At 37.7% G+C, this 27,193-nt stretch overlaps 1 protein-coding gene and 1 long non-coding RNA gene across 3 annotated transcripts in view; one reads left to right on the top strand and one right to left on the bottom strand.

Moving 5' to 3' along the window:
• The window catches only part of LOC139964239 (uncharacterized), an 18,715-nt gene extending 13,210 nt beyond the window's left edge, over positions 1–5,505 (top strand). Inside the window, exon 3 of the long non-coding RNA XR_011791918.1 lies at positions 5,222–5,505. This is a non-coding gene — a long non-coding RNA (uncharacterized lncRNA). The remainder of the gene's footprint in view (positions 1–5,221) is intronic.
• The window catches only part of LOC139964236 (choline transporter-like protein 2), a 49,753-nt gene that overhangs the window by 6,593 nt on the left and 15,967 nt on the right, over positions 1–27,193 (bottom strand). For both annotated transcript variants that reach the window (XM_071965680.1, XM_071965681.1), the window contains exons 2-18: positions 25,407–25,455; positions 21,327–21,400; positions 19,322–19,403; positions 18,342–18,414; positions 17,004–17,132; positions 14,536–14,605; positions 13,356–13,491; positions 11,660–11,743; positions 11,108–11,220; positions 10,175–10,300; positions 8,947–9,046; positions 7,848–7,940; positions 6,533–6,647; positions 5,515–5,753; positions 3,902–3,999; positions 3,179–3,282; positions 2,457–2,530 (exon numbers count right to left, since the gene is read on the bottom strand). In XM_071965680.1, coding sequence (XP_071821781.1) covers positions 2,457–2,530; positions 3,179–3,282; positions 3,902–3,999; positions 5,515–5,753; positions 6,533–6,647; positions 7,848–7,940; positions 8,947–9,046; positions 10,175–10,300; positions 11,108–11,220; positions 11,660–11,743; positions 13,356–13,491; positions 14,536–14,605; positions 17,004–17,132; positions 18,342–18,414; positions 19,322–19,403; positions 21,327–21,400; positions 25,407–25,455 — 1,759 coding nt within the window. The remainder of the gene's footprint in view (positions 1–2,456; positions 2,531–3,178; positions 3,283–3,901; positions 4,000–5,514; positions 5,754–6,532; positions 6,648–7,847; positions 7,941–8,946; positions 9,047–10,174; positions 10,301–11,107; positions 11,221–11,659; positions 11,744–13,355; positions 13,492–14,535; positions 14,606–17,003; positions 17,133–18,341; positions 18,415–19,321; positions 19,404–21,326; positions 21,401–25,406; positions 25,456–27,193) is intronic.

Raw genomic sequence — 27,193 nt, forward strand, 5'->3', positions numbered from 1 at the left:
GTAAAAAAAAATATATATAAAATGAAATAAAAGAGACATGGACTGAAATCAAAGGGATAGAATTAAAGTGAGTAACTGAATAGCTAGTCGCATATAAACTAGTGCTGTATTGAGCTCAGACAGATTTCTATTTTTCAACTGATGTTTCGACATATACCTTACTAGTTTTAAAAATTTACAAAGTTACCTCGAGAGAAATTGAACCTGTTTTGTGACTTTTATCACAATTAATCAGAACAGCGAGATTTCGAAAGTAGACACTGCTCCATACTCTGATATGACACAAATTAACTTTCGTGTGAATACTTTTCCATGAATGTGAATTTGTGAGCCGGTTAACACCCCATAGCCACTGTACCATACATTCTTACCATTTACATACACACATAAAATACATTGTTCATTCATCTTATGTACGTACAATTACATACACACATAAAATACATTTGTCATTCATCTTATGTACGTACAATACATACACACATAAAATACATTTGTCATTCATCTTATGTATGTACAATTACATACACACATAAAATACATTTGTCATTCATCTTATGTACGTACAATTACATACACACATAAAATACATTTGTCATTCATCTTATGTACAAACAATTACATACATACATCAAATACATTTGTCATTCATCTTATGTACGTACAACACACATAAAATACATTTGTCATTCATCTTATGTACGTACAATTGCACACACACATAAAATACATTTGTCATTCATCATATGTACGTACGATAACATACACACATCAAATACATTTGTCATTCATCTTATGTACGTACAACACACATAAAATACATTTGTCATTCATCTTATGTACGTACAATTACACACACACATAAAATACATTTGTCATTCATCTTATGTACGTACAACTACACACATCAAGTGCATTGTTCATCTTATCTACAGACAATTACATACACACATAAAATACATTTGTCATTCATCTTATGTACGTACAACACACATAAAATACATTTGTCATTCACCTTATGTACGTACGATAACATACACACATCAAATACATTTGTCATTCATCTTATGTACGTACAACACACATAAAATACATTTGTCATTCATCTTATGTACGTACAATTACACACACACATCAAATACATTTGTCATTCATCTTATGTACGTACAACTACACACATCAAGTGCATTGTTCATCTTATCTACAGACAATTACATACACACATAAAATACATTTGTCATTCATCTTATGTACGTACAACACACATAAAATACATTTGTCATTCATCTTATGTACGTACGATAACATACACACATCAAATACATTTGTCATTCATCTTATGTACGTACAACACACATAAAATACATTTGTCATTCATCTTATGTACGTACAATTACACACACACATCAAATACATTTGTCATTCATCTTATGTACGTACAACTACACACATCAAGTGCATTGTTCATCTTATCTACAGACAATTACATACACACATAAAATACATTTGTCATTCATCTTATGTACGTACAACACACATAAAATACATTTGTCATTCATCTTATGTACGTACGATAACATACACACATCAAATACATTTGTCATTCATCTTATGTACGTACAACACACATAAAATACATTTGTCATTCATCTTATGTACGTACAATTACACACACACATCAAATACATTTGTCATTCATCTTATGTACGTACAACTACACACATCAAGTGCATTGTTCATCTTATCTACAGACAATTACATACACACATAAAATACATTTGTCATTCATCTTATGTACGTACAACACACATCAAATACATTTGTCATTCATCTTATGTACGTACGATAACACACACACATAAAATACATTTGTCATTCATCTTATGTACGTACAACACACATAAAATACATTTGTCATTCATCTTATGTACGTACAATTACACACACACATCAAATACATTTGTCATTCATCTTACGTACAACTACACACATCAAGTGCATTGTTCATCTTATCTACAGACAATTACATACACACATAAAATACATTTGTCATTCATCTTATGTACGTACAACACACATAAAATACATTTGTCATTCATCTTATGTACGTACAATTACACACACACATCAAATACATTTGTCATTCATCTTATGTACGTACAACTACACACATCAAGTGCATTGTTCATCTTATCTACAGACAATTACATACACACATAAAATACATTTGTCATTCATCTTATGTACGTACGATAACATACACACATAAAATACATTGTTCATTCATCTCATAGAGATACTGCTCCACCCAATCATGTGTGCATTTGCGTTAAGTTATATCCGTATTTCTCATTCACTTGTGCATATTTTGTGTTCCCCACTTCCAGGTTTTTTGTCCTTTAATTCCATGTAAGTATCTTTCTTGGTATGTAAGTGTAGACATTATGAATACTAACCTGACGATATTTCTCATTAGTAGGAAGAATGCCTTCTGTGCAGACTTGCAAAAGTTCTTGCCGTAAATTGCAACCTGTATACAAAGAACAAGAGAGAGAATCTTAAAACCAGTCTTATAATCACATTTAAATTGAAATCACTTGACTAATTGCATCCATACATTAATTTCTGTTATCATAAAAGAAGAAAGCCAAAACACTATTGATATCCCGCAAATAGTCAAAATGTTGCAAAATTCTGTTGCTTATCAAAAGGAAACATAAAAAAAATGTGAAAATCTTCATAGCAACAGTATCTAGAGTTGGTTATGTTGCATTTAAGACAGCAGTGGACTTTTCCAGTAACCTTTGAGGCTAATAACTAGCTAATTGTAGCCTTGTTTGGGGGGGGGGGCAGGGAGAGAGAAAAAAAATTGACAGATTGAGGGAATTAATGTTTCTGAATGATATTTTCTTCATTCAATATGTTACAACTAATAAAATGGAGAAATGAAAGTTTTTATAGATAGAAAAATATCTGAACAAATGTTAACTGTTAACAAATGAAACTATAGTACAACTTTCCTCGATATGATTTTAAATACAGAGTGAAAAAAAATCTCTCTATATATATATATATATGTTTACAGTTATGGCAATCCTAAAGGCTTCTTTTTCCCCTAGATATTTTTTTTTTTTTTTAGGTAATGTGGTCATCTTTGAAATATCACACTCATTCTTACCATGATGTAAGCATTCTTGTTGATGAACTTCATAAATTTTTCCAAACACCAGAAAAGACACTTCAGGCATTTCAAAGTGTACTTCACCACTGGATTTTCTTTTCCTATTAAATCAGGAGAAAAAACAATATAAAATACACAGAAGTCAAATTTTGACAGTAACAGTTCCATTTCTGTTTTTAAAGAGAGATAGAGGAGGGGTGGAAGGGATGGGGGGGGTCAAACATTGTATATATACAGAAGGAGTTATTTCTCTGTATTTCATTCTGTCTAGGTTCTCTCATTGACAGTTGATGGATATTCTAAGATTAGCATTAAGCTGTACTCTGCCCTACCCCACCACCCCAACAGAAAACACTACTCTTATGGCAAGCTTAATCTCTTGGATGGGGAAGACCGTTTTATCTCACTAAGTGGTAAAAACCGCAACCAAGTGATAAAACTTTTAAATCCCAAAAGAAGTGCTTTCATTATGAACATCATCTGTGAGTTTCATTTCTGGAAAACATTTTTGATTCAATATATTTCCTTTTATTTGTCTAAGACATAGATTTCAATGTGTTTTTGTTTATTGATTATTGGACTGAGCTTCAATACAGTCTCTGCAATGAATGCTGTTTGGTCTAAAATAAATTAAACACAATATGAAGTTTTCCCAATCCCACCCCCCTCCCCACACCACTTCGAGGGTAGGAAACACCTGGTAAGTGAGTTATAGATTACCTTTCTTGAGCTGAACTTCCAGGTATTCCAGTAGAATCCTAATAAACTGTATGATTGCAATGATAGCTGCACCAAATGCAATCGATCCAAGGTGATATCTGCAAAGATGACCGAAAAAAGAGATTCCAAAAGTTGGTAAAGTGGTTTCATACTGAGAATGATTTCACATTTGATCTTGAGCAACTGCTCTGACATGGATCTGACCCTCTGCTAGAGATCAACTTTCTAGCATGCAAAGCTCCCCCTCCCTCCCCCGGGAAATGACCCCGCCGAGATCTTTATCCCTTTTCTTGGGAGATTTAGATCCGAGCTTGATATTAAAATATCGATTGTGTAAGCTTGGTGGATCATGGTGACCTGAGATTAGTATGACATGTTTGTATGACATGTTTCGTTGATCGCCCGCTTGAGTTCCGACTGCCGACGTGAACGTAAATGAAAAGTTGGGGTGAGATATTTGTGGTTTTTGGAAACATAGGACTACGATCTGGGGAATCAAACATTCAGGGCCCTCTGAGTAAACTACAAAGGCTTGCTTGAATTGAACTAGAACAGAAAGAACGCAGTCTCAAATCATCATGATCTGGTTCAAGGCTCTTTCCTTATATCTTCTGATTAAGAGTAATTTTCTCTTCTTCAATCTATAGAATTTACATTGTCTTAGACCCCTGATATTCAAACTATTTTTTGCTCAGTGACCCCAATGTTGACCTTCCTCATCTTGGTGATCCTCCAATGGTGGATGTTGGGACCTGGGGAAGGGGTCTACTGAGCGAAGGTGGCCCCTCCCCCTTTGAGAAAACCTTCATAAGATTATGGGTGCTAAGTTGCAAAATGGTGTTTTATTTTTGAAAACTTTTGAAAGTAATTTTTTTATTTCTATGGATATCAGCAATTTCTTTTCCTCTTTAGCAGTTTTTGACCAACCTCTCAACATTTTTTGGGCCACCCAAAAAAGGGTCCCTACCCCATCTTTGAATACCAGAGGTCTAAATAAGCATGCAGTAAAATGTGATTCATGGAAGATTAACAAACGGTATCAACAAATTTCATGATGAGAATTGCTACACAGAAGCAACTTACAAAGTAATTACTGACAAATACCAGTGGCATAATCCAGAATTTATTTGGGGAAGGAACCGTAGGAGACAGATGTCGATAGATACCAAAAATAAAGAAATCGCTGCTGAAACAGCAATGCACATCAGAAAACACTGGTCAAAAGTATGGAACACCCGAAGTTTCCACAGTGTACTTTGTTGCGAGCATAATTGTACTCTATTTCCAGCTAAGTTTTCATGCCAACAATTTTTTTTTCAGAATAGAGCCCAAGCCCCCCTCCCTTGGATTATCAAACCTTGGAACACAAATCAACAAGTTGCGGGGAGGAAGTTAACTGTCGCATTCCATCGGAGACATCATTCGGCAATAAATGTTTCCACTTTTAAGACTCACGACCGATACTTTGGGAAGCGTGGGAGAGATTAGAACATCATAAGCAACTGTTATCATGTAAACTATTGATGGCAGTTGCAGGAATATTAATTCCCCCATCAATCAAAAGTGCAAAAAGGTGCAAAAGTGCAAAAAGATTTCTTGCAAAAGCTTTTTACCTGCAAGCTCTCCAGATGGACCCTCCCAACGCCACCCTGGGAATGTTCTTCTTGTCGAATGTCCAGTAGTACGTTGCAAAGGTTCCCGCTAGGACCAAGTGGCTGAAACCGATGATGAAATTTAGAAGCCAGAGAAAACCGAACAGGTTGAAGAACTGTAGGTACTTGAATGAAACGTTATAGGTGGAATTGCTGGTGCAGAAGACATCCGTAGCATTTTCCAGAACTTCGATGGTTCTCTGAAAGGAAAAGCAACGAGGCGATACAAATTTTAACGTCAAACCGGAAATATTCTGTTAGCACCATGTAATGTATCTGACTTTGTTTTTTGCTTTTCCCTGAGAAACAGTCATTTACCACAAAATCTTAAAACACAGAGATCTGCTCATCTATAGAATGTGGCTAGGAATCTTCAAACATTCTGGTAGATTAAAATCTCCATTAAACACTGGGGTAAAGTTTGCCATTTGATAAGGCCTCCTGGCTACGTGGGTTTTTCCCTTAGAGTTTTCTTGTTTTCCTGATGAGTTCCAAATTTATAATCTTTGGGTAAAATTGATTGATAACTATCGACATATTTTCTCTTTTCACTCATACAGTGGTGCGGTGGGGGAGAGGGGTATAGCCTGCCTCCACAATCAACCAGGGGAACCTTGGTTGTCTGGGGATATTCACATTCAGCTTGTGAAGAATAGGACATATTATATAAAAAAAGTGGCACTATGTATTTATTAGCTGAAGGGAACTTTGCAGTTTTTCTCTTGCGTAGCAATCCCTGTTTCTGTTTTAACTTCCTTAATTTTCAAATGGACATTGTGGGGGTGTATAAGGCAGAATGCATGAGTTGTTATCCAATGCAGGCCCAAAAATATGCTACTTTACCTTCTCCATCTAAACAAGCTGCATAACCCTTCACCTGCTCCCTCCCCCCCCCCATACCTCTTCCATCTATTTCCAATACCTAACCAATGTTGGGTAGAGAGTGAACTCCATATGAAATTGAAAAAAAAGAACTCACCACACCCTCTGCTCTACCACAAATGATGGTTTGCACATTCTCGATTGACCGGTTTGTTACAATAACTGACAAATCATTTAAATTGTATTCGTCATTGGTGGCTGTGGCAAGGTATCTAAATACCCAGAAATTAAAGGAAAATAACGAGGACGTTCTCTGTTAGTTGACATCGTTACGTTAATAATTAAAGATACTTTTGTACGGCTTTTCGAAAAACAAAAGCACTCCCACTGAGTCACAATTCATCAGAGTTTCATATCTGAGATACGTCAGCTAAATGTACTACTTATAAAAGTAAACGAGCAAACGACCGTTTGCTCGTTTACTCGAGTATATGAGTCCAGTCTTTGAGAAAGTTTGAAGAAATTGAAGGAGTTGACCACGTCCCGTAGTTCCAGAAATTGTTTCAAACAGGCTAATGTGAAAGAATCTCATTAGTCCAAAATTCTAGTCAACATAGTTTTTACCATGTCAACTGCCGAAAATAATTTCTTCCCTATTGATCATTTGGAAGGATAGATTATTAAAATATTCTGTGAGGTCACATAATGACTATGTAACCGTAGCGACAACTGCCTTGTTTTCCTTCTTCTTCTTCTTTTTAAAATGGAAATGATTTTAACCTGTACTCTACCTACTGACTATCAGTTGTTAAAGTGGCAGTGATATTATTGCTTTTGACAAGCACTACTAGCAAATTGTAAAATTTTAAATAAGGATTCCCCCCCCCCCCATCGCATAACTGGGTCGCTTAGCAAACGACTCAAACTCCCTTGGGACACCTATATTTCGTAAATTCCAATTATTTGGACGTTTTTTGTACCCGGAAGTCTACTCCTGTTTTATCATCGTAGACCAAGTGATTGTACCTGTTGTGGTAGTAATTATGAAACAGCGCCACCAATCAAGACAGAGTTACAATATGGCTACCTCTCTATATCATTTATAACAGTACCCTCCCAAATATACCAATACTGGTCAATATAAACACCATCTACTTCAGTTTGGTGGCAGCCAGCTAGTACAAAAGAATTATGACCTATTGTTTGTTACCTAGTTTTGCTTCTTACCACCAAAATAGCAAGTTACAAATGAACGCCCCATTCCCACCCCCCCCCCCCCCCCGAGACTTTTGCTTACATACTGTTGCTTTGAATCATACCTTTTTAAACCTGATAAGAGTAATACCTCTCAGTAGAGGGAGAGAAGATTTCAGGCTACGTTGGAATGATTGACTGTCAGTTTATAGTAGAGACTATTAAAGAGACCCAAAGTATAATAATCCTACTCAATACGTATTCTGATAAAAGGATACAGTGTTATGAGTGCCCATAGTGCGATTACAAACATCTCCAGGATGAATGGAAACAACGGCCAGAACAGGGTGCTGTAAAATGCTGTAACAGATCTGCCAAAAAATAACACAGAATGTGAAAATCAAATTTTCAAAAGAAGGAAAGCTGAATGCAGATATTATAAAATACATTTTAAAGAGCAAAAAGCAAAAATGGTTACTATATTTGCCATCGACTTAACGGGACTGGATAAACTCGGTAGGTTAGAGTACAAAGATCTTATTTCCTGAAATGCATTGACTCTTGTTTTTCTACCCAACAATTTCTTTTCCCTTCAAAAAGTATACAGAAAGACAGAAATATTATTCAATAATTAATATCAAACACTGCAGAGACGTCCCCTTTATTGTTTCACTGAACTGTAATTGCCCAAACCAATTTACGTGCCAGCTACAAAGGCACAGGTGTGCATGTGGGGAAAGTCCAGGGAATGGAAGCTGTCATACATGTTACGGTAGAAAGGCACGATGCAGCCTGATACTGTCTTCAGAATCTGCGTATGACTTTACTTGGTAGTCAACCCTTCCATGAGACCGACATTCATATATATTTACAGATTTTGACACGGTATGACTTATGATTATAATTTTGATAGCATCGTTCATAGCAGTGGTCACTCAAATATGGATTCGTGCAAATGTTTATGACTCATCGTTACTGGCCTCTGCATTCTGATCAGAGTTATAATATACAGCTACATGACGAGAATTAGTCCATTAACCAAAGGTTGCATATTTCAGCTCTCTTGACCTCAACTAACTGAAACTTTATGTCTCCTGCAAACAGACTGGTGAGTTTGGAAGAGTTGATTTGTTCACACCTTGCCATGTCTGCCTTGATCTGATAGTGATTTGGCTACTAGCTGTGTGAAGAGTTGCACAATAGACGAATAGGCAGCTCAACTAAGGTGCGAAAAGATGGGACTGATCACTCAGCTATTACCAACTGGAAAAAAGCCTGCCGTCCAGTACAAATGGCAGGATTCATGGATGCAACCTATAGCTAATGGACACTTTAGCGGCATGACGGTACAAATTCGTACGTCTTACTCCGACTTACTTGCTGGCCTCTTGGATCAAAGCTATGGCGATTCGGATCCGGTTACATAAGCACAGGGTGAGCAGCAGTAGTATCACAAACAAGGAACCACAGGCGATGGCTGAAAGATCATTAAAGTTTCAATATTTTTAAACTTTAGATATGTTAAACATAGGATGGAATGACTTCATCTGATATCAACTTAAACGGGCAGTCTTATAATTTGAGGATTCTTTAACATTTCTGTCGTCTCTTCCTAAGACTTATTGTGATCGTTTGCATGTTGGCCAGTAAGTCTTACTGATGGATTTGTTTATAGTATTCGGTCACTGAGTTAGTTGACCATACAGCTAAGTTCAAAATGTAAGGTCTTCGATTTTTGGCACATTCCCTTTTCCAATTTACTGCCGATTGTATATGGAGAGGAACAGTGGCGGAGCTAGGGGTATTGGTCAGGAGGGGCGAGAACGGTCTGCAGGGGCACTTTTGACACTATCTAAGCGGAGTGCCACCACTGGTTGGCGTGTAGCGTATAGAAATTTTTTGAGTAAAGATACTCCCTAGATCGCCGGAAATGACCCTTTCCGGGCCTGGCTAAATTTGCAGATAAACGAAGAATAAATAGGTGTCATCCCCAAATTACACCAACAAAATGTGACAAATGTCAATAAAAAAAGTCAATAATCGCGAATAAGTAAAGAGTGGTAAAGAGCTGAAAAGGGCGCCAGCAGTCCATTTGAGTCCGTCAGGGGGGCATCCGCCCCCCCTGACTGTATGGACGCTCCGCCACTGGAGAGGAAGTCACAAACATAGATCATTTTCTGTCTCCAATTTCTGTCTCTGATTAAATGGTACCGGCTGACACAAAATGGAGAACACCTTTGCTGATAATATCAAAACATACCGTCTCTACAGGCAAATAGATAGGAATTTTGAAAATACCACAACATCACAAGGTCAACCTGGTTTTAGACCTCGCTTGGTTTTCGCCTGGAATAAACTGTGATTTTCCGGGTAGCATGTGATCTACGAACTTTCACAAAAGAGCTTGAGGATTCCGATGAGGAAGACAGCTTTTGCTACTTCGTATGTATCGTTTGTTACCCGGAAAAATTGCCGTTTCTTCTGGGTATAAACCGAGCGAGGGTTAGCCCGGTTGAAATCGTAATGAAGATTGAAGAGATCTGACGGCCATGCACAACAAAACTAATTGCAGACATTTAAAATGATGAGTCTCTCCACTACTAACCACCAATGAGCCATGTTTTCTCTAGCCGAAGGTAATAGTTTATGTCCAAGGTGAACTCAAACTCCTCCTCCATCTGAGTTTCACTATCTCGGATGGTCATGTACTCAAAAAAGCAAAGAGCGGTTCCTGTCGAGTAGAAAGATAGTTAATAATGAGCATGACAATTCAAAATAACTTAATTAAAAGGCCTTCAGGAGGGGGAGGGGGAGGGGGAGGGGAGAGGTGTACACTCCCCCCTCACCACTATGGACCCCCAACTTAGTAGTAATTATTAACACAACCTTGCATGTAGTCCTAATAAAAGATCTTATTATTTTTAGGAGTTGGCTACAACAGCCCCAGGACTTTATCCCCTCTTCTTAATAATCCAGGGTCCATCTCCTGGCCTTGATTTAGCTGGAGCAGTTACCAGTACATTACTAAATCATATTTTGTTTAATAGGTGTAAGCGACCCCAATAACAATCCTAACGATTTTTTTCAGATTTCTATTGTTTTTTTTTCATAACAAATATAAAATTGCTTTTCTAAATTCCATTTTTTTTTGGGTGACAGTATTTGTTATTAATTTCCTCTGTGGATAAATGATAAACAATATTTTCCAGCTCAATAAGCCGATATCATCCAGTCACTTGCTTCCAGATTTAAATTTTTGTAAATTCACCAAACTTCCTATATTTATAACTTCATGATAAAAAAAGATGCTCTCGAGTGTTGCGTTTCTGAATGGCTGCTCAAGACGCCGATATGAGAGAGTGAACCTACTTAATTGAGGGCGCTATTCTACAATAGCATTATACTACATCCAGATGTGGGCTTTCCGCACCAAAACTTAAAAATGATTTGCAGGAAAATGTCTGAAGTCTCGGTAAACTTCGACAAACGGGAATATTATTCCATTTTGATGATCTCCTCTCGAGAAAAAATTCCTTACCAGCTCCCAGAAGGCAGTTAAGGACGAGTATGCTCCCCCATACCATGAATCCAGCGATGAATCGCATGATAGCACACCACAGGAAACACAAGATACAACCGATTCCAATGCCACTGCAGACAACAACAAACAAACAGTAATAAATAATAGAAGAATTTACAGTTCTCCATAAAATGAGCATTAAAAATATAATATACAGTTATTCATGCTTTATTTTTCATTTGATCTTGAAAAGTTTATCTCATGTGATATTGTATCCTGAGCCTTGTGATTACAAATTTTTGCCCGTCGAAAGAGATATTTGAATTTACTTAAATATTTAGTCTGTTGAGCATTACAAAATATTGAAATATTTGTACAATTTGGCTGCACTGATCAAATAATTAATCATAGTTAGTGTATTGTAAATTTGGCTGCACTGATCAATCGTTAACCACAGTTAGTGTATTGTGAAGTTACTGCACTGATATACACTGATCAATCATTCACCATAGTTAGTGTATCGTAAGTCAGAATGATGCTTTTCAATAGAGGGCCATCTTTTGTACTCACATGAGAATGATGTGCCACGATGACCGGATATCCTCTACAATGACTAAGGCACTTCCACCAAATCCTGCAACAAAGTCTATTCCGCTGAAAAGGACAAGAGATAAAATGAGGTGTTAATAAAGAAACGCATCAAATGAACACATACAGGAGTATATAGATCAATCAATTATTCAATTGGTGTATCACTATCTCGTCCACCTCATCAATAGTTACACTACATGAGTCATCCAAACACATTGCAGGGTCACTTGATCAATGGTGCCTTACGGTGCATAATTCAATCAAATAATAAATTAATATCTCAGTCTTGTATTTTGTTCTTGATCAGTGGTTCCTTATGGTACATAATTCAATCAACTAATCATTCAATTATTTTTAATATCTCACTCTTGTATTTTGTTCTTGATCAGTGGTTCCTTATGGTACATAATTCAATCAACTAATCATTCAATTATTTTTAATATCTCACTCTTGTATTTTGTTCTTGATCAGTGGTTCCTATGGTACATAATTCAATCAACTAATCATTCAATTATTTTTAACATCTCACTCTTGTATTTTGTTCTTGATCAGTGGTTCCTTATGGTACATAATTCAATCAACTAATCATTCAATTATTTTTAATATCTCACTCTTGTATTTTGTTCTTGATCTGTGGTTCCTTATGGTATATAATTCAATTAACTAGTCATTAAATTATATTTAATATCTCACTCTTGTATTTTGTTCTTGATCAGTGGTTCCTTACGGTACATAATTCAATCAATTAATCATTCAATTATTTTTAATATCTTACTCTTGTATTTTGTTCTTGATCTGTGGTTCCTTACGGTACATAATTCAATCAACTAATCATTCAATTATATTTAATATCTCATTCTTGTATTTTGTTCTTAATCAGTGGTTCCTTATGGTACATAATTCAATCAACTAATCGTTCAATTAGTTTTAATATCTCACTCATGTATTTTGTTCTTGATCGGTGGTTCCCTTATGGTACATAATTCAATCAACTAATCGTTCAATTAGTTTTAATATCTTACTCTTGTATTTTGTTCTTGATCAGTGGTTCCTTATGGTACATAATTCAATCAACTAATCATTCAATTATTTTTAATATCTCACTCTTGTATTTTGTTCTTGATCGGTGGTTCCTTATGGTACATAATTCAATCAACTAATCGTTCAATTAGTTTTAATATCTTACTCTTGTATTTTGTTCTTGATCAGTGGTTCCTTATGGTACATAATTCAATCAACTAATCATTCAATTATTTTTAATATCTCACTCTTGTATTTTGTTCTTGATCGGTGGTTCCTTATGGTACATAATTCAATCAACTAATCGTTCAATTAGTTTTAATATCTCACTCTTGTATTTTGTTCTTGATCGGTGGTTCCTTATGGTACATAATTCAATCAACTAATCGTTCAATTAGTTTTAATATCTTACTCTTGTATTTTGTTCTTGATCAGTGGTTCCTTATGGTACATAATTCAATCAACTAATCATTCAATTATTTTTACTATCTCACTCTTGTATTTTGTTCTTGATCAGTGGTTCCTTATGGTACATAATTCAATCAACTAATCATTCAATTATTTTTAATATCTCACTCTTGTATTTTGTTCTTGATCAGTGGTTCCTTATGGTACATAATTCAATCAACTAATCAATCAATTTTTCATATCTTACCTTTGTATTTTCTCTTCATCAATGACTCCTCCAGATGCACTTTCAAGAGAATCACTAATTATCATGATGAGCTGCTTCAAAAATTGATCGCCAGGCTTGATACGAAAAATGAACTCCGGCAGGCATCTATTGAAAACTGTCTCAACCAAAGGAAATCAAGTTACCGGGTCATTCCGTGTAAAATCACGAATGGCTGTTGCTGCACCCTTTCCAAAAATTCCCAAATTTATTGTATGATTGGACCACCATAAAATAAGCATATTCTGAAAATTTCAGTTGCATTGCTTTACAATTGGCCGATTTATCACACTTTGAAATTCCGCAATTTGTCGCCACCATGGCATTTTGGCATTTTCTTGACTTTTGAGGTCTCATTTCTCAGCAATTGAACATTCTACTACCTTTCTAATACAATATTTTTGTAGCCTAATTTTTTATTTTCCTGTTCTATGGGTTAGACTCTATAGGCATCTGTAATAGAAAGGTAGTTATGGTGGTCCACTCATGCAATAAATTTGGGAATTTTTCAAAAATGTCGAACTACAACATACCCCAAAATCTGGTGATTTGATATGGAATGACCCAATATGTACCTGTTAATAACTGTATTACTCTATTGCCATAAAACTGATTTGCACCAGTTATGGATTTTCTTATTTTTTCTTCCTTCCTATCTCCCCCCCCCCCCAAAAAAAAAATTCAAGCAATGTTTCCATATGTTGTATGTAACATTCTGCTCATTTTGGTAAGATCATGTATAATATAAATAACATTGTTGTATCTTCCATTGTACCTACAGGATGGAATAAAAAGGTTGGAACAAATTAAAACCATGTTACCATCTACACCCCATGGCTGCAAAACCACTTAATGTCATATAGTTGGTATTGAAGTTGAAGTCGAAATAATAATCAATACAATCATAAATAATATACTAAAAGTTTGCACAAATATACTTTTCAATGCACCTTCCTGCTATGAGTGATAAAATGTGACAGGTGGAGAATTGGGTACACAGAGAGGATATACTGCGATAGTGAACCCCCTTCCCCACCCCCTTCCCCTCCCCCTTCCCTCCTTCCGCCCTCCAACAATGCACATATATGTGGGCTCATACAACTTAATAGCTAACAGCTGATAGTACATCTGGGTAAAATTAATACACTTAAGAAATAATTACCATCTGTACTGTTCAAAACATATGGAGCGCATTTATTGTCCTGGATTGCTTGTTCTTGATCAAAACCAGCCTGTAAAAAGGAGAATTGCAGACAATATCACAGATGTACTCTCTTAACCAAGGCTGCTCATCCCTCCCCAATCCCCTTCACAAATCTCCATCCACTAAAGAAGGGATAAGGAATAGTTATAGAAGTACTTATGCATAGAAGCATAATTATGCCCTCTTTGTACAGTTTACATGAATATTACTTTACAAATTTAAGTTCAATATATAGTTTAATGTTTGGGATTCACCCAATTGGCCATACCCCGAGTTTAATTCTCAAAATGCAACTCTCTCTCTCCACCCCCACCTCCCCCCCCTCCCCACTTTTCATCAAACAGAATGTATTATACGGAAAATGAGGCACGTGTGGCTGGAATGATGTCATAATCGGACTTGCTAAAGTCTTTGGCCCTGCATGTAAACGAACAATGAACACTGTGATTTCTCCTCAGATTGAACAAGATTTTTCTCAGCTGTTTTTGGGGAGTTGTTCCTCCCGAAGATCCGTTTCGGATTATGATTGGTTTTTTTTTCTTCTTTAAAATATTTCCTCTCCCAATTCATTAAAATACAACTTCATACGTGATTGCAACATTTTTCCTCCTACTAAATGCAGTGGCATAGCCAGGATTTTCAAAGTTGAAGGCACGACTATCTGAGCAGAGCGCCACCATCGGTTGGCGCGGAGCGTACAAGAACATTTTTGGTTTTACAAACCCCCCAGATGGCCAGAAACGGCCCTTCCCGAGTGTTCATTCTGGTTCCCTGGCCTCGTGCTAACTTGAGAGACCTCATTCAATATCACTTTTAAACCCCCCCCCCCCATAAAAAACGATTTAAAATAGTACGTAATGCAATACTACATAATGTATTTAAAATTAGCAAGGTACATGTACAGAGTAGTCTTACTTTTCAACTGCTGATACTTGTAGATACAAAGATAGGCCAGAATACAACTATAGCCAGTACTCGTCTTTTGATACAACTGTAACTAGTAAATGTTTAAGTTAGCCTAATAAGAGAAGGCGAGAGCTATCCGACGATTGCCATCTGATGCAAATTTCTTCAGCACAGCATCAACGTCAATTGCAAAGTCTCTGTGGATGTCAGTGGCGTTGCCAGGATATTTTTCAGTGGGGGGGGGCGCTGGGGGGACTTGACCATTTCCTGGAAGGGCGTCTTGTTACTATCTAAGCGGAGCGCCACCATGAGTTGGCGCGCAGCGTCCCTAAATTTTTTAGCTAAAAGACCTCCTAGATCGTCGGAAATGACACTTCCCAAGCCTTGGAAGCAGGGGCGTCAATCCGACTTTAAACGTGTGGGGAGGGGGGGGGGGACGTAATTGATTCGAGTATTCCGGCCGCAAGTAATATCTAAGCGGATCGCCACCATCGGTTGGCGCGCAGCGTACCAAGAAACTTTCAAATTTCAATATCTGCCAGATCGCTGGAGATGGCACTTGCCAGGCTGGATAGCAGCCATCTAGTTGCGTGATTTCGGGAGAAAATTACAAATTCGCCTCAGATATAGGCCTATAGGAACGATGCCACAAAATGTCCCTGGGCATACTATAGGCAAAGGAAGCTATCCGCCGCGACTGCATGTGCGACTGCGGTCGAAGGGTCGTTCATGAGCGGTCATCATGGAGATTCGAGACCATTCAGACCAATGATATATTTTTTCGCACATGTAATTTTTTTTCGACACCCAAAATCCCAGTTGGAGGGCAAATGGGGGCGACAAACTTTCATGGGGGCTGTCGCCCCCACGCCCTCCCCCCCCCCCCCCTTGGCTACACCACTGGTGGATGTGCATGAGTGCCAAGCAGCTGACTCTCTCTTCTTTCATTGAAGAACGCATGTAGTTTTTTATTCTGCGCATTGCGCTGAAAGACCTTTTAGCAGTTGCCGAAGCTATTGGCATGGTTAATCATGGTTAGTTTTAACTAGATGTTAAAAAACTGACAAGATTGGATCCTAGTCTTTTTCGGCGGGTAGAGTGTTGAATGAAACGGCACGCGATAGAAATGACAGCCTAGATGACAGAAGAATAGGTCACCTAATTTAGCCATATTCTTGCTACGTTCATTTCAATAGTTTTTCCTGTCTAGACTCTTAAACTCGTCCAGCAAGCTTATGGATTTGAGTTATGAGTGTTTAAAAAAAAGGTAACTTGGCCAAAAAATTTGTAGGCCCGGGCCTACAGTGCTACATACTGGCTACGCCCCTGAAATGTATCAAAGACTGGACATAGCTAGAGATTCATTCAAGTAAAAACTTCACCTTTCTGGACTTGCTTTACTCAAAGCAAAACCATTACTAGGGGTTTGCTTCATTGGCACAGAATAAATGCAAACGATTCAGAGCAACAGGGCGGTTGGGGGAGGGGGGGGCGGTATGCATGTGGAGGGGGAATCTCACCATAGCTGGGTCAACTCCGTCAAGGCAAATTGGTTCCCCAATTTGATCCACGGTCAAGTTCAGTTGGTCCAAATAGTCTGCCTCTGGAATTGGAAACCAATACTTCTTTGGACACTCACTGACACAAACCTATAACGAGGAAAAGAAAAAAACCATGGAATACAAGTTAATGAACATTGATCAATCAATCAATCATTCAGCCAGCCAGCCACTGACTGAGCCCCTATATATGTTTGTGACAGTGTGTCATTATTTTTTTGTCGCAATTTGCGTTACATTGAGTGAGTTTATCACTTGAATCTGGTGTGGTGTGGTGTGGTCTGGTGTGATGTGGTCTGGTGTGGTGTGGTGGGCAAATAGAAAGGCAATGGACTAGAGACCTGAGGATTTAAAGTTCCATTCCTGGACAGATCACTATGTTGTGTCTTTGGGGCAAGGCACTTTATCTGCATTGCACCTCTTACATACTACCTAGCAGTGGCGGAGCTAGGGGTATTGGTCAGAGGGGGTGAGAATGGTCTGTAGGGGCGCTTTCGACACTTTCTAAGCGGAGCGCCACCACAGGTTGGTGCGGAGCGTACAAAATTTTTTTGAGTAAAGATGCTCCCTAGATAGCAGGAAATGACCCTTAAGCGGGGACCTGTGTGGTAACTTGTCAATAAAGTTGTGTGTGTGCTGGTTTGTGGCTGCACCCTGCTATCATTACAGCCCCTGTGGGAAGTTCCCCAGGGGTCCTTGTAGATGTGGCTCACGGTAACGCTACCTGAGCGACTGTATGAACGGTGCACATTTTGGGTGCGTAATGTGGGTGCAACAAGTTAACTGCTGTTGAGTCGTGTGAGAGAAAGCATTGCACTGATACAAGACCTTCAACTTTTATTATCAGGTTGAAGCTGAAAAGAACAGATAACTTCATATGATTCGGACTATGGTCAGGGTTCTAAGAAAATAACATTCACCATGCTGCATGTATGTGACTCCACATATTAACATTTATCTGAAAAGTCACCCAGGATTGATTTTGAGCATGAGTAGTTCTAATTACTAATGTATGCTTTCAGCTGCAGCCCTCTTACGTACAGTGGGACCGTGAACATACATAACAAGACCTGTATTTGATCACAGTCGCTATGAAACTAATAATTGATGGCAATTTCAGGACAGACCGCTCATTGGTGATCTATTGGAATATGGAAATCTGCTGATAATTGATTGAATATGCAAATCTATTCACGATCAACATGAATGCATGTATGCAAATAAATCAATCAAAAGGTAGAAATATGAAAGGACGAATTGACGAAGATCAAATGTTGCAGCTTTATTGAATGGACTTACTTGTGGAGTATGGCAAGATAATTTGGTCGGTGAGCATTTGGTCAGGTCAAAGTAAACCAGATATGGTTTATCTCTATAAAAGAAAAAAAAGACGAAATATAGCAAATTGAATCAGAAATGATAACCAACATCATAACTCTCCCAGTGGTGGCTTGCCATAAATTCACGAGGGTTGTACTAAACAATAAGTGTTAAATCTGGAATGGCAGTAACAGAGAGAGGTGGGATACTTCACTCGATGTAACATCCCATTGCCCTTTTTCGCATGGTTTACGGTCCCAATACGAAGGGGGAAGGCACTGTGTTGTGCGGTTTGAGTGTCTGCCCCACAATCATTAAGGTTCAAAGTTCAAATCCTCCATCACCAGGAACCACATTTTCTTTGACCTATTTCAAAATTGCTGCTTGCTTTGCTGTGTTCTTGAGTGGTGTCTTCAGTGGAATTTGCTATGTCTGGTTTGCAAATTGGGAACTGGAGTATGGTTCTTTCCGTTCTTTCGATGGTTTCAAAACAACTTCGTTCACCACAGCTGCAATGCAGTGACGATGAATCGGGTGCTTTTTCGTGTTCATTCCCTCAGTATTTGAGAGAGTGTCAGATGGACACTCTCGTACATTGGATGGATGGGGAGCTGCATGGTAGTAAATGGTGGTACCGGGAGCAAGGGGCGACATTTGCACACCTGCCTCGTAACTCTCTGGACACTTGTCGAAGAGAGATCGAAGGCTTGGTATAAAGCTGGTGTCATCCAATGCCAACCACATGGGTATGGTGTCATATGAGTAGCTTCTATTGGCCTCCTAGTACTGGAGGATTACTAAACTAGTATAAGGGAACTTGGAGTGGGTCAACTGCTTTGGATATTCATGCCCAGGGGGCTACCTTGGGTGATGACTAGGAGCATGTAGGTGACCATATCAGGTGTTTCTAGCATGTTTGGGATCTCTGTAAGGCACAAAGATCCTCAGTGGATACTCACATAGCAATTTCATCGATGCCGCAGATGGTCCCGTTAGAATCGGTAGGGTAAACGAGTCTTCGTGGATCACCGCTCGTAAACGCTGGAAGAGGAGGAAGGTAGACATAGTAGATGGGTATAAATTACATTTTTTTTTTTTATACGTAAAACATGACCAACAAAGGGTACTACTAGGTTTACTAGGTGTAATGAAAGTCCTTGTCTCTCAAAATCATTGAATTTATTCACATGCGAGTTGTGACAATGTTGGAAGGGGTAGTTGGATGGGAGAGAGAGAATCATCTTGAGTTCTGCATCAATACAAGCTATATGCTCAGGAGGAATATTTGTGCTGTCATTGCTATTTTACGTTAGAATGGGATTAACCTACGTAACTTTAAAACTTGCAGATAAGGTGTGACAATGTTTGGTCCAATTGAAGTGATCGGGGGTGGGAGTGTGTTGTGTGCAGTAGAAATTGGTAATCTAGAGGAATATGCAATATTTTTATGTTATTATAATGAAAAGGATGTGCTATGAACTTCCTGAATATGTGGGAGTGACAATATTCCGCCCAGCACAGTTCCATAAATATTACCGATTCGTATCTGATTGGTCCACATTTACAAAACAAATCCTAGTTTAGGCTGGTTATGGCTTCAAGGCATTGAAGACTCGCCCCAAACCGCGTGCGGCCATCTGAAAAAATTAACTTTTTGTTGCTTGCAAGTGACGTTTTGCTCGTGTCGCTACAAAATGCAGACAGTAATGAAACGTGAGACCTTAATTGTTATCTTTAGCTGGACCTGAGATGTCCATCGCTGTATCGTTTGTATACTGTGCTGTGGGTATTGACCGCAGCTGTATGTACTGACTGTACACTAGTGTCTAATTACCGACGGTAGCAAGTGTGTGTGTATTTTCTTGGATCGATGGTGGTGTTTAACACTTCTGTTACACCTCATTCGAAACTAGGTCAAATTACCGGCATTAGACGTTTCTTTTTGCGCGAGTCTTCACACCCTTTAAAAGGTATATGTCTATCTGCCTCCATGTTTATATCCTTTTGGCTTTTGCTCTGCCTCCCTATTGTTGCCCTTAATATGCCCATCTTTTGTTTCCGATAACTTCCTGAATAGGGTCATAACATTACATATGGGAAGTAATCGTTTATTGCCCTTTTTCCTGTATTGTCACGGACATAAAAAATATCGGTGACGCAATTTCTGACTTGACATTAATGACACAAGTTGCGTCAAAAATGAATGGATTAAACTGAATGTCTTGAACTAGACACTAATAATTCAGAGGAGACTATCTTCAGTAAATATTTGAGTTCTTCACCCAGACCCTCTGAACTGGAATTGAAGACAGTGCCTGGCCTCTTCCCCCACCTCCCTCAAAACACTTACCCTTCTCCTTATTCTCTTTAGGAGAGGAAGCTAAAGCGAACAAAATTCACATGAAAATAGGACTTAAGAGTAAATATATTTAACCCTTCACCTTGTCTGAGAGGAAGTGCTCTAATATTAGGCAAATATTGAGATGTCTTTTTGCAGTCTCTCTGGTCTACTAGCCTTCTTCCTATCATCCATTACTTATTTTATTTTTGTATTGTATAGTTGACTGGGTAGTATGGTTATTTTTGTTTGGTTATCTTGTTTTGTGTCCCTCCTCTGTACAATAGGACATGTGGTAATCCAAAGCAGTTCCAGTTTTACTTCTCCCACATCCTTGAAGCCAACCATAAGGGTGGGAACAGGTGGAACAGGGTGGGAACAGGGTGTAAGGTGGGAAAGGGTGGGAACAGGTAACAGAGAGATGGGGTCAGGAGGTTGCCCCACAGCACAAAAATATATGGAGCGGTCCTGTAAATCAGAAAAAAAAATAGAAAACCTAGCGGGCCAGTGGGATAGGGTGACAGATAGGAGGGGATAAAGGGGAAGTGGACTACATATTCTCCCAAATATAGTACATATACATATATATATTTTTTATATTATATATAAAATATCAGAATTCTTACCAATTATACCAACGGCGATCATACCGATGAAGTACAAAATGAAGAGGATCAGACAAATGATATCTGTACATGATCTGAAAAGAAGCAATAAAATATAAGTTATTATAATTATGGGTTAATTTAGTATGGATGAAATGTGGAGGTGAGGGGGAAGTGGGTGGGAGGGGAGTGACCATGGTGATCAAAGCTTTAGGCATCTGCACTATGACAACCATGCCCTCCCTCTACAAACCCCCAACGCTTCCCTACATCTGCTACTCCTGTTGCAATCACCAACTATGTTATCAGTATTATATATTGGTCTTTACATACACACACACACACACATATATATATATATATATATATATATATATATATATATATATATATATACACATATATATATATATATTTTTTTTTTTTATTTTTTTATATAAATATAAACTACACTTAGATTACGAACAATATTAAGTTCCAGTTACAGACAATTCGTAATCAAATCACAGACCAGAAAATGCTACAAACTAGTCTTTCCACTATAGGCACCATGCCTTTAGCAACTGCCCAAATTTGTTTTAATTTGGCACCCACTTTACCAGCTGCTGATGAACTTTCTCTGCATATATTGTAGTTTACAGCTGTAGATTGCACCCCCTAGTCCTAGCTGCCTCACACCCGGTAGCAGATGCGTGAAAAAAAAAAGAAATACAGAACAAACCTGCAATTTTACTCAAATCTCACTAGTGGCCATGCAAATCAATATGTAAATTAGCCATTAGTTGTGTTTGTGTTGTAAGCCTGCAAGTTTACACAGGTACTGTAGCTGTTTCCTTACTGTTTCAATGTCCATTTATATGCTTTGGCCACAAAAATTTCTCTCCCAACGAATGAAAAGGACAAAAACATTTCACTAACAAGTTTATGATCTAGTTGCACACTAAACTTAGAAACAATTGGCACCATTTATGTAGAATTGTGTCAACTAACTGTGACAATTCACGAGTATTATATGATTGGCATGCTATTCCCAAGTCCATTCTAAAATGACAAGTTTCAAGGTTTTTTAAAAAAGTTAAGGCCATTTACCACCAAGATCTCCCCAATGCATACTGAAATGCTTTATTTACAGCATAAAATGAGTGTTCATGTCTTTGTTGTCACATAAACTATAAATATCACAAATTTACAATATTTGACCATAAAAACAGCACAAAAATGGTCACCACTTGCGCAATATCTAGGTCTTCTTTAGTGTTACTGTTTCTATTCGATTGGATCTAGCATTGGCATGAAAAAAAATAAATTCAACGGTAGGAAAATAATAATCAAACAGTTTGCTTGAAAAAAAGGATCCTAGTTTGTAATGCAAGGATGAATTGCTATAAAAATAAGACCACAATGACAAAGCCAGTTAGCTCCAGTGGAGTATGACAAAAGTTCAAAGGAAACCATTCCAAATTAGGCTGGCATATTTATTCTCCCGTGAATAATTTTATCAAGTATCGCATCGTAAAATGCGATGCAAATAAGGCAAATTGCTATACAAGTGCCAAGATGAATTTAGCAGTTTTTTTGTACACAGGACAATAGTACTTTACTACACAAAAGAGACAAATTCATTGCCTTCACACAGCTATATGCAAAAATGTGAACACTAAATTGGATCCTGTTCTCCTTTCTTAATTGTCAAACAGCCTTGTTACCTTCAGTGAAAGAAAACCTGTAGCAACGTTCAACAATAATAAACAATACCTCATACAGCCACTGCAAAATAGTCATTCTCATCGTGGGGCAGGGGGGTGGGGGAAGGGAGAAGGGGGAGGGGGAGAAGGAGAGGGGGAAGAATGATGAAAGTAACCACTGGTGACCTGGTATTACATTATTAGACATGTTTTGTTCTCTAAGCAAATTTTGTTTTCCATAATTAGCAAAGATTTTGTGCAATTAAATGGCAAAGATTTACAGCTGGATCCACTGACATAACGTAGCTCATACATTTACATGTATGTATGTCAACCTACTAGGGTGCATATCAGTACTGGACTGCAGGGAACTAGATGTCCAATCTGTTATCACATCATAGAGAGAGGGGAAGGAGGGAGAGAGGGACAAGAGAGGGGTTTGGAAAACACATAAAGAGCAATCAATTAGCTGTTTCTCAAACCAGGAGTACCTGAGGCTGCAACCAAAGGGCCATAACATAGTGACTATATTACACTCACAGTAAGTGAAAGTGCTCGACATAAATAAGCCAATATACCATGATTTATTCTTAAACATTGTCATAGCCATGAGCAGAGGGGGTAGTGCTATGGCTCCGACATATATGTCAGCCCATCCCCCCCCCCCCCAACCCCCAAAAAAATTTGTAAGAGATTTTTTTCTGTTCGAAAATAGGTTATTCCTGCTCTTCCCCTCCCTACCCCCCGTCCTCCCTAGAAGCACTGGATCCCCTCCCTCCTGCAGCGAGAAGTCTAGCTCGCCCCTGTCCTGAATATCTTTGAGGGTCATAATAGGTTATCCTTGCATGTAGTTATACTCATGTGGCTTTATTTATAAATTTCTGAAATTTTACTAATCCTTCCAGGTGTTGCTCAAAGCCGGCCTAAGGTAACAATTAATAAATTAAACTAAAGACAAGATCCAAAAAAGCCACCACACCTCCCACCTCAAGTGTGAATTATTAGGTAATAAAGTCAGTATTCCATTTTCAAACTGGAATTTAATTATATCACTCAAACAGTTTTTTTGTATGTAAGTCTTAAACACAGACAAAGAGCAACGTGAAATGTTCAAAATATCAGGCATCATGTTCAGTTTGAAATATGACTATATACTGTATAAGCTGATGCAGGTTTGATCAAACTGCTTTGCTGTGTCTCATGAGATCAATAAATGAGATCAATAAATGAGATCAATAAATATCAAGTTCATTGGTAAGGTAATTAAACTGAGCAGCCAACATCAATATTTATAGGTTGTTGGTATTTGGCAGTACCTAATAATACTCAAGTACTGATATATAAAGGGTATATTCTGTAATGTTGTTGTGAATATATGTCAAGTATGTAATGGTTATCTACAACTATATCCAATTAATCCTACCCCCTACCCCTCCCCCTCGGGTAGCAAAGGCTCATCTACAATAGGATATTAAAATGGATATTTTGGCACTAACAAAGTCCAGGAAAAAATCTGGATGAACCATTGAATAATTGGAAAGATTTAGAACATTTCAACACTTAAACAACAGACTGGCATAGTTGTTTGTACTTAAAGGGAGTGAAGACTCGCGCACGAAGAAACTTCTGATGCCGGTAATCTGACCTAGTTTCGAATGAGGTGTAACAGAAGTGTTAGACACCACCATCGATTCCAGAAAATACACACACAGCTGGCTACCGCCGGTAATTAGACACTAATGTACAGTCAATACATGCAGCTACGGTCAATACCCACAACACAGTGTACATAGCAGCGATGGACATCTCAGGTCCAGATAAAAGATAACAAGGTATCATGTTTCATTACTGTCTGCATTTTGTAGCGACAAGAAAAAAACTTCACTTGCAAGCAACGGAAAGTTAACTTTTTTAGAGGGCGGCACACGGTATGGGGCGAGTCTTCAATGCCTTTAATACTTCTTGAGTCATGGATTTTGCATTAGCTGGCAATCATAATCGGGCAAAGTTTGGGTAACGTAGCATATGGATGGATACTAAGTACAGTATTATAATTTAGTCGTCGTAGTTAGCGTTTTGAGCCTCCTACTTGTCATCATAACTAATCACTGTTGGTACTCATGCATTCCCCAGTAATGTACTAGTACTGATATATGTCTGCTATATCATAAAATAAAAAAATTCAAGTCATATTGATGACCTAAATTTTTAAAGCATTGGAGTACAAATGCAGATCTTTATATATACAAATGTATAAAGTAAAAGTTACAATAATGCTATATCTTCATGGCTAATGAGATATGATATTAGGAATTCAATCTATGTTTCTTTTTTCTTTTTTAAATTTCCTTGATAACAAAAATTCATCAGCAATTAAATCAGCCCAGAATAACATAAAAGGTTTGTTAAACTTTACCTATTGTGCAGAGGGCCCTTGAAATTAGGTTCAAATGTTTGTGCTTCTCCTGCATGAAGGAAAAAGGGAGAAAAAGAAAAGAAGAAAATATTGAGCATATATTACATCAAAATGAACTAAATATCTGTTTCTCTTTCTATCTATATCTAGGTTCTCCATAATATTGGTCTTGCTGCTGCTCTAAATTTAAATTAAGAAATGAAATATTGAAGCATAATATAATCAGATTTCAAACAATATGAAAATTGATAACTTCTGCATCATTCATGTCCACTCTACACTTCGAACTAATAAATCAAATTAAAATTAATATGCATCGCCCTTGCTGCAACATGAAACATACTGAAAAGCATAATAAATCATAGAACTTAGTTTTCTGTACATGTAAAATGTCACCACCTGCTATAAAATATAAAATTATTGACAGTCTGAGCTAATAAAACACATCCATTGGAAGCAAAAACCAATTTTTTTTACTTTTTCCCAATTTTTAACCTGCACTACAAAATTCCACTCAAGTCTCATTTCAAAGCTGGAAACAATATTGATTTAAGCATTCAACTGCTTTGTTTTGGTTTTTAACAAATGAGACGGCAAATCAGCACTGCTTTTATGTTACCTGCATCGAGTGCTTGCATAAAACTCTGTCAATAGGCATCACCATGACAACATATCATCCAAACCAGTTTCATCATCTGTATCATTCTGCACTTTGTGTACGCAACTCTTCTAAAGGCACATAACAACAGTGGGAGCCTTGTTCACAATTTCGCAAGTGGTGCGTCAATCGGTTGCGACGGGTTGAGAGGGTCCAAGATAATCCATGCGTGAGAGATCGGGGATGGGGAATCAACCGAATTATGCAAATTTAAATTCAACAACATATAAAAAAAAACTGGAAAGTCACTGGAAAGCAAAGTTAACTAGTTATTTATACATCCTATTAATTTATTTCTCTCTCTCTTGTTTCCTCTATTTTTGGGGGGAGGGGGGAGGGGGAGGGGAGGGAGACTTGTGGGGGAAGGGGGAGCAGGCAACCAGGAAAGCAAGAAATCAAAGTGGTTTCAAGTTCTCAAATCAGAAAATCAAAGCATAAAAGAGCTATTATATACTGTATTATAAGTGTTTCTCCCAAGTAAAGTTAAGCGCCATTCACTCTATGAATGGTACAACACAATATCATACGATATCATAAAACATTTTTTAGTGTTCACAATACAACGTGCCATGATCTCATGCGATAAATGTATCGTCCATTTTCATAGTGCTTTGGTCGGAATTGTCTGCAGTTGCCTCTCTTGCAACCAACAATCATAGGTTACATGCCACATGATACATGATAAATGCACTTGCAACTGGAATCCTGTACGTATATTGCTGAGTGGATGCCAAAAACATGAAAACCGTTGGTTTCATTTTACTGGGTATATTAATTATATACTTCTTCAAAGTTCAAACTGAGTTAAAAATTTGAGAATTTGTGGTAGATTGGGTGGATTTTAAGTACTTCGATTCATTGTTGGTGGACATATTTTATACCTACAATTAATACCCCCACCCTCTCGGGCCCACCCCTCTCACTTTTATTTGGACATCACTGAAATAAAACATAGTGAATGATATGGGTATGCATTCTTGTTTATGAACCCACTGCACACTCTCATGCAGTTCTGCATGCATGAATCAAAACATGTCTTTCCTAAGTAAGTTCCTTGAGAGTGGAAAAGGTGTCTCAGAAACACAATATATCGTCTCCCCTGTTAACACCAAATACAGAAATTTATAGG

This window comes from Apostichopus japonicus, chromosome 22 (assembly GCF_037975245.1).
Source record: "Apostichopus japonicus isolate 1M-3 chromosome 22, ASM3797524v1, whole genome shotgun sequence".
In the NCBI taxonomy this organism is placed as follows: Eukaryota; Metazoa; Echinodermata; class Holothuroidea; order Aspidochirotida; family Stichopodidae; genus Apostichopus; species Apostichopus japonicus.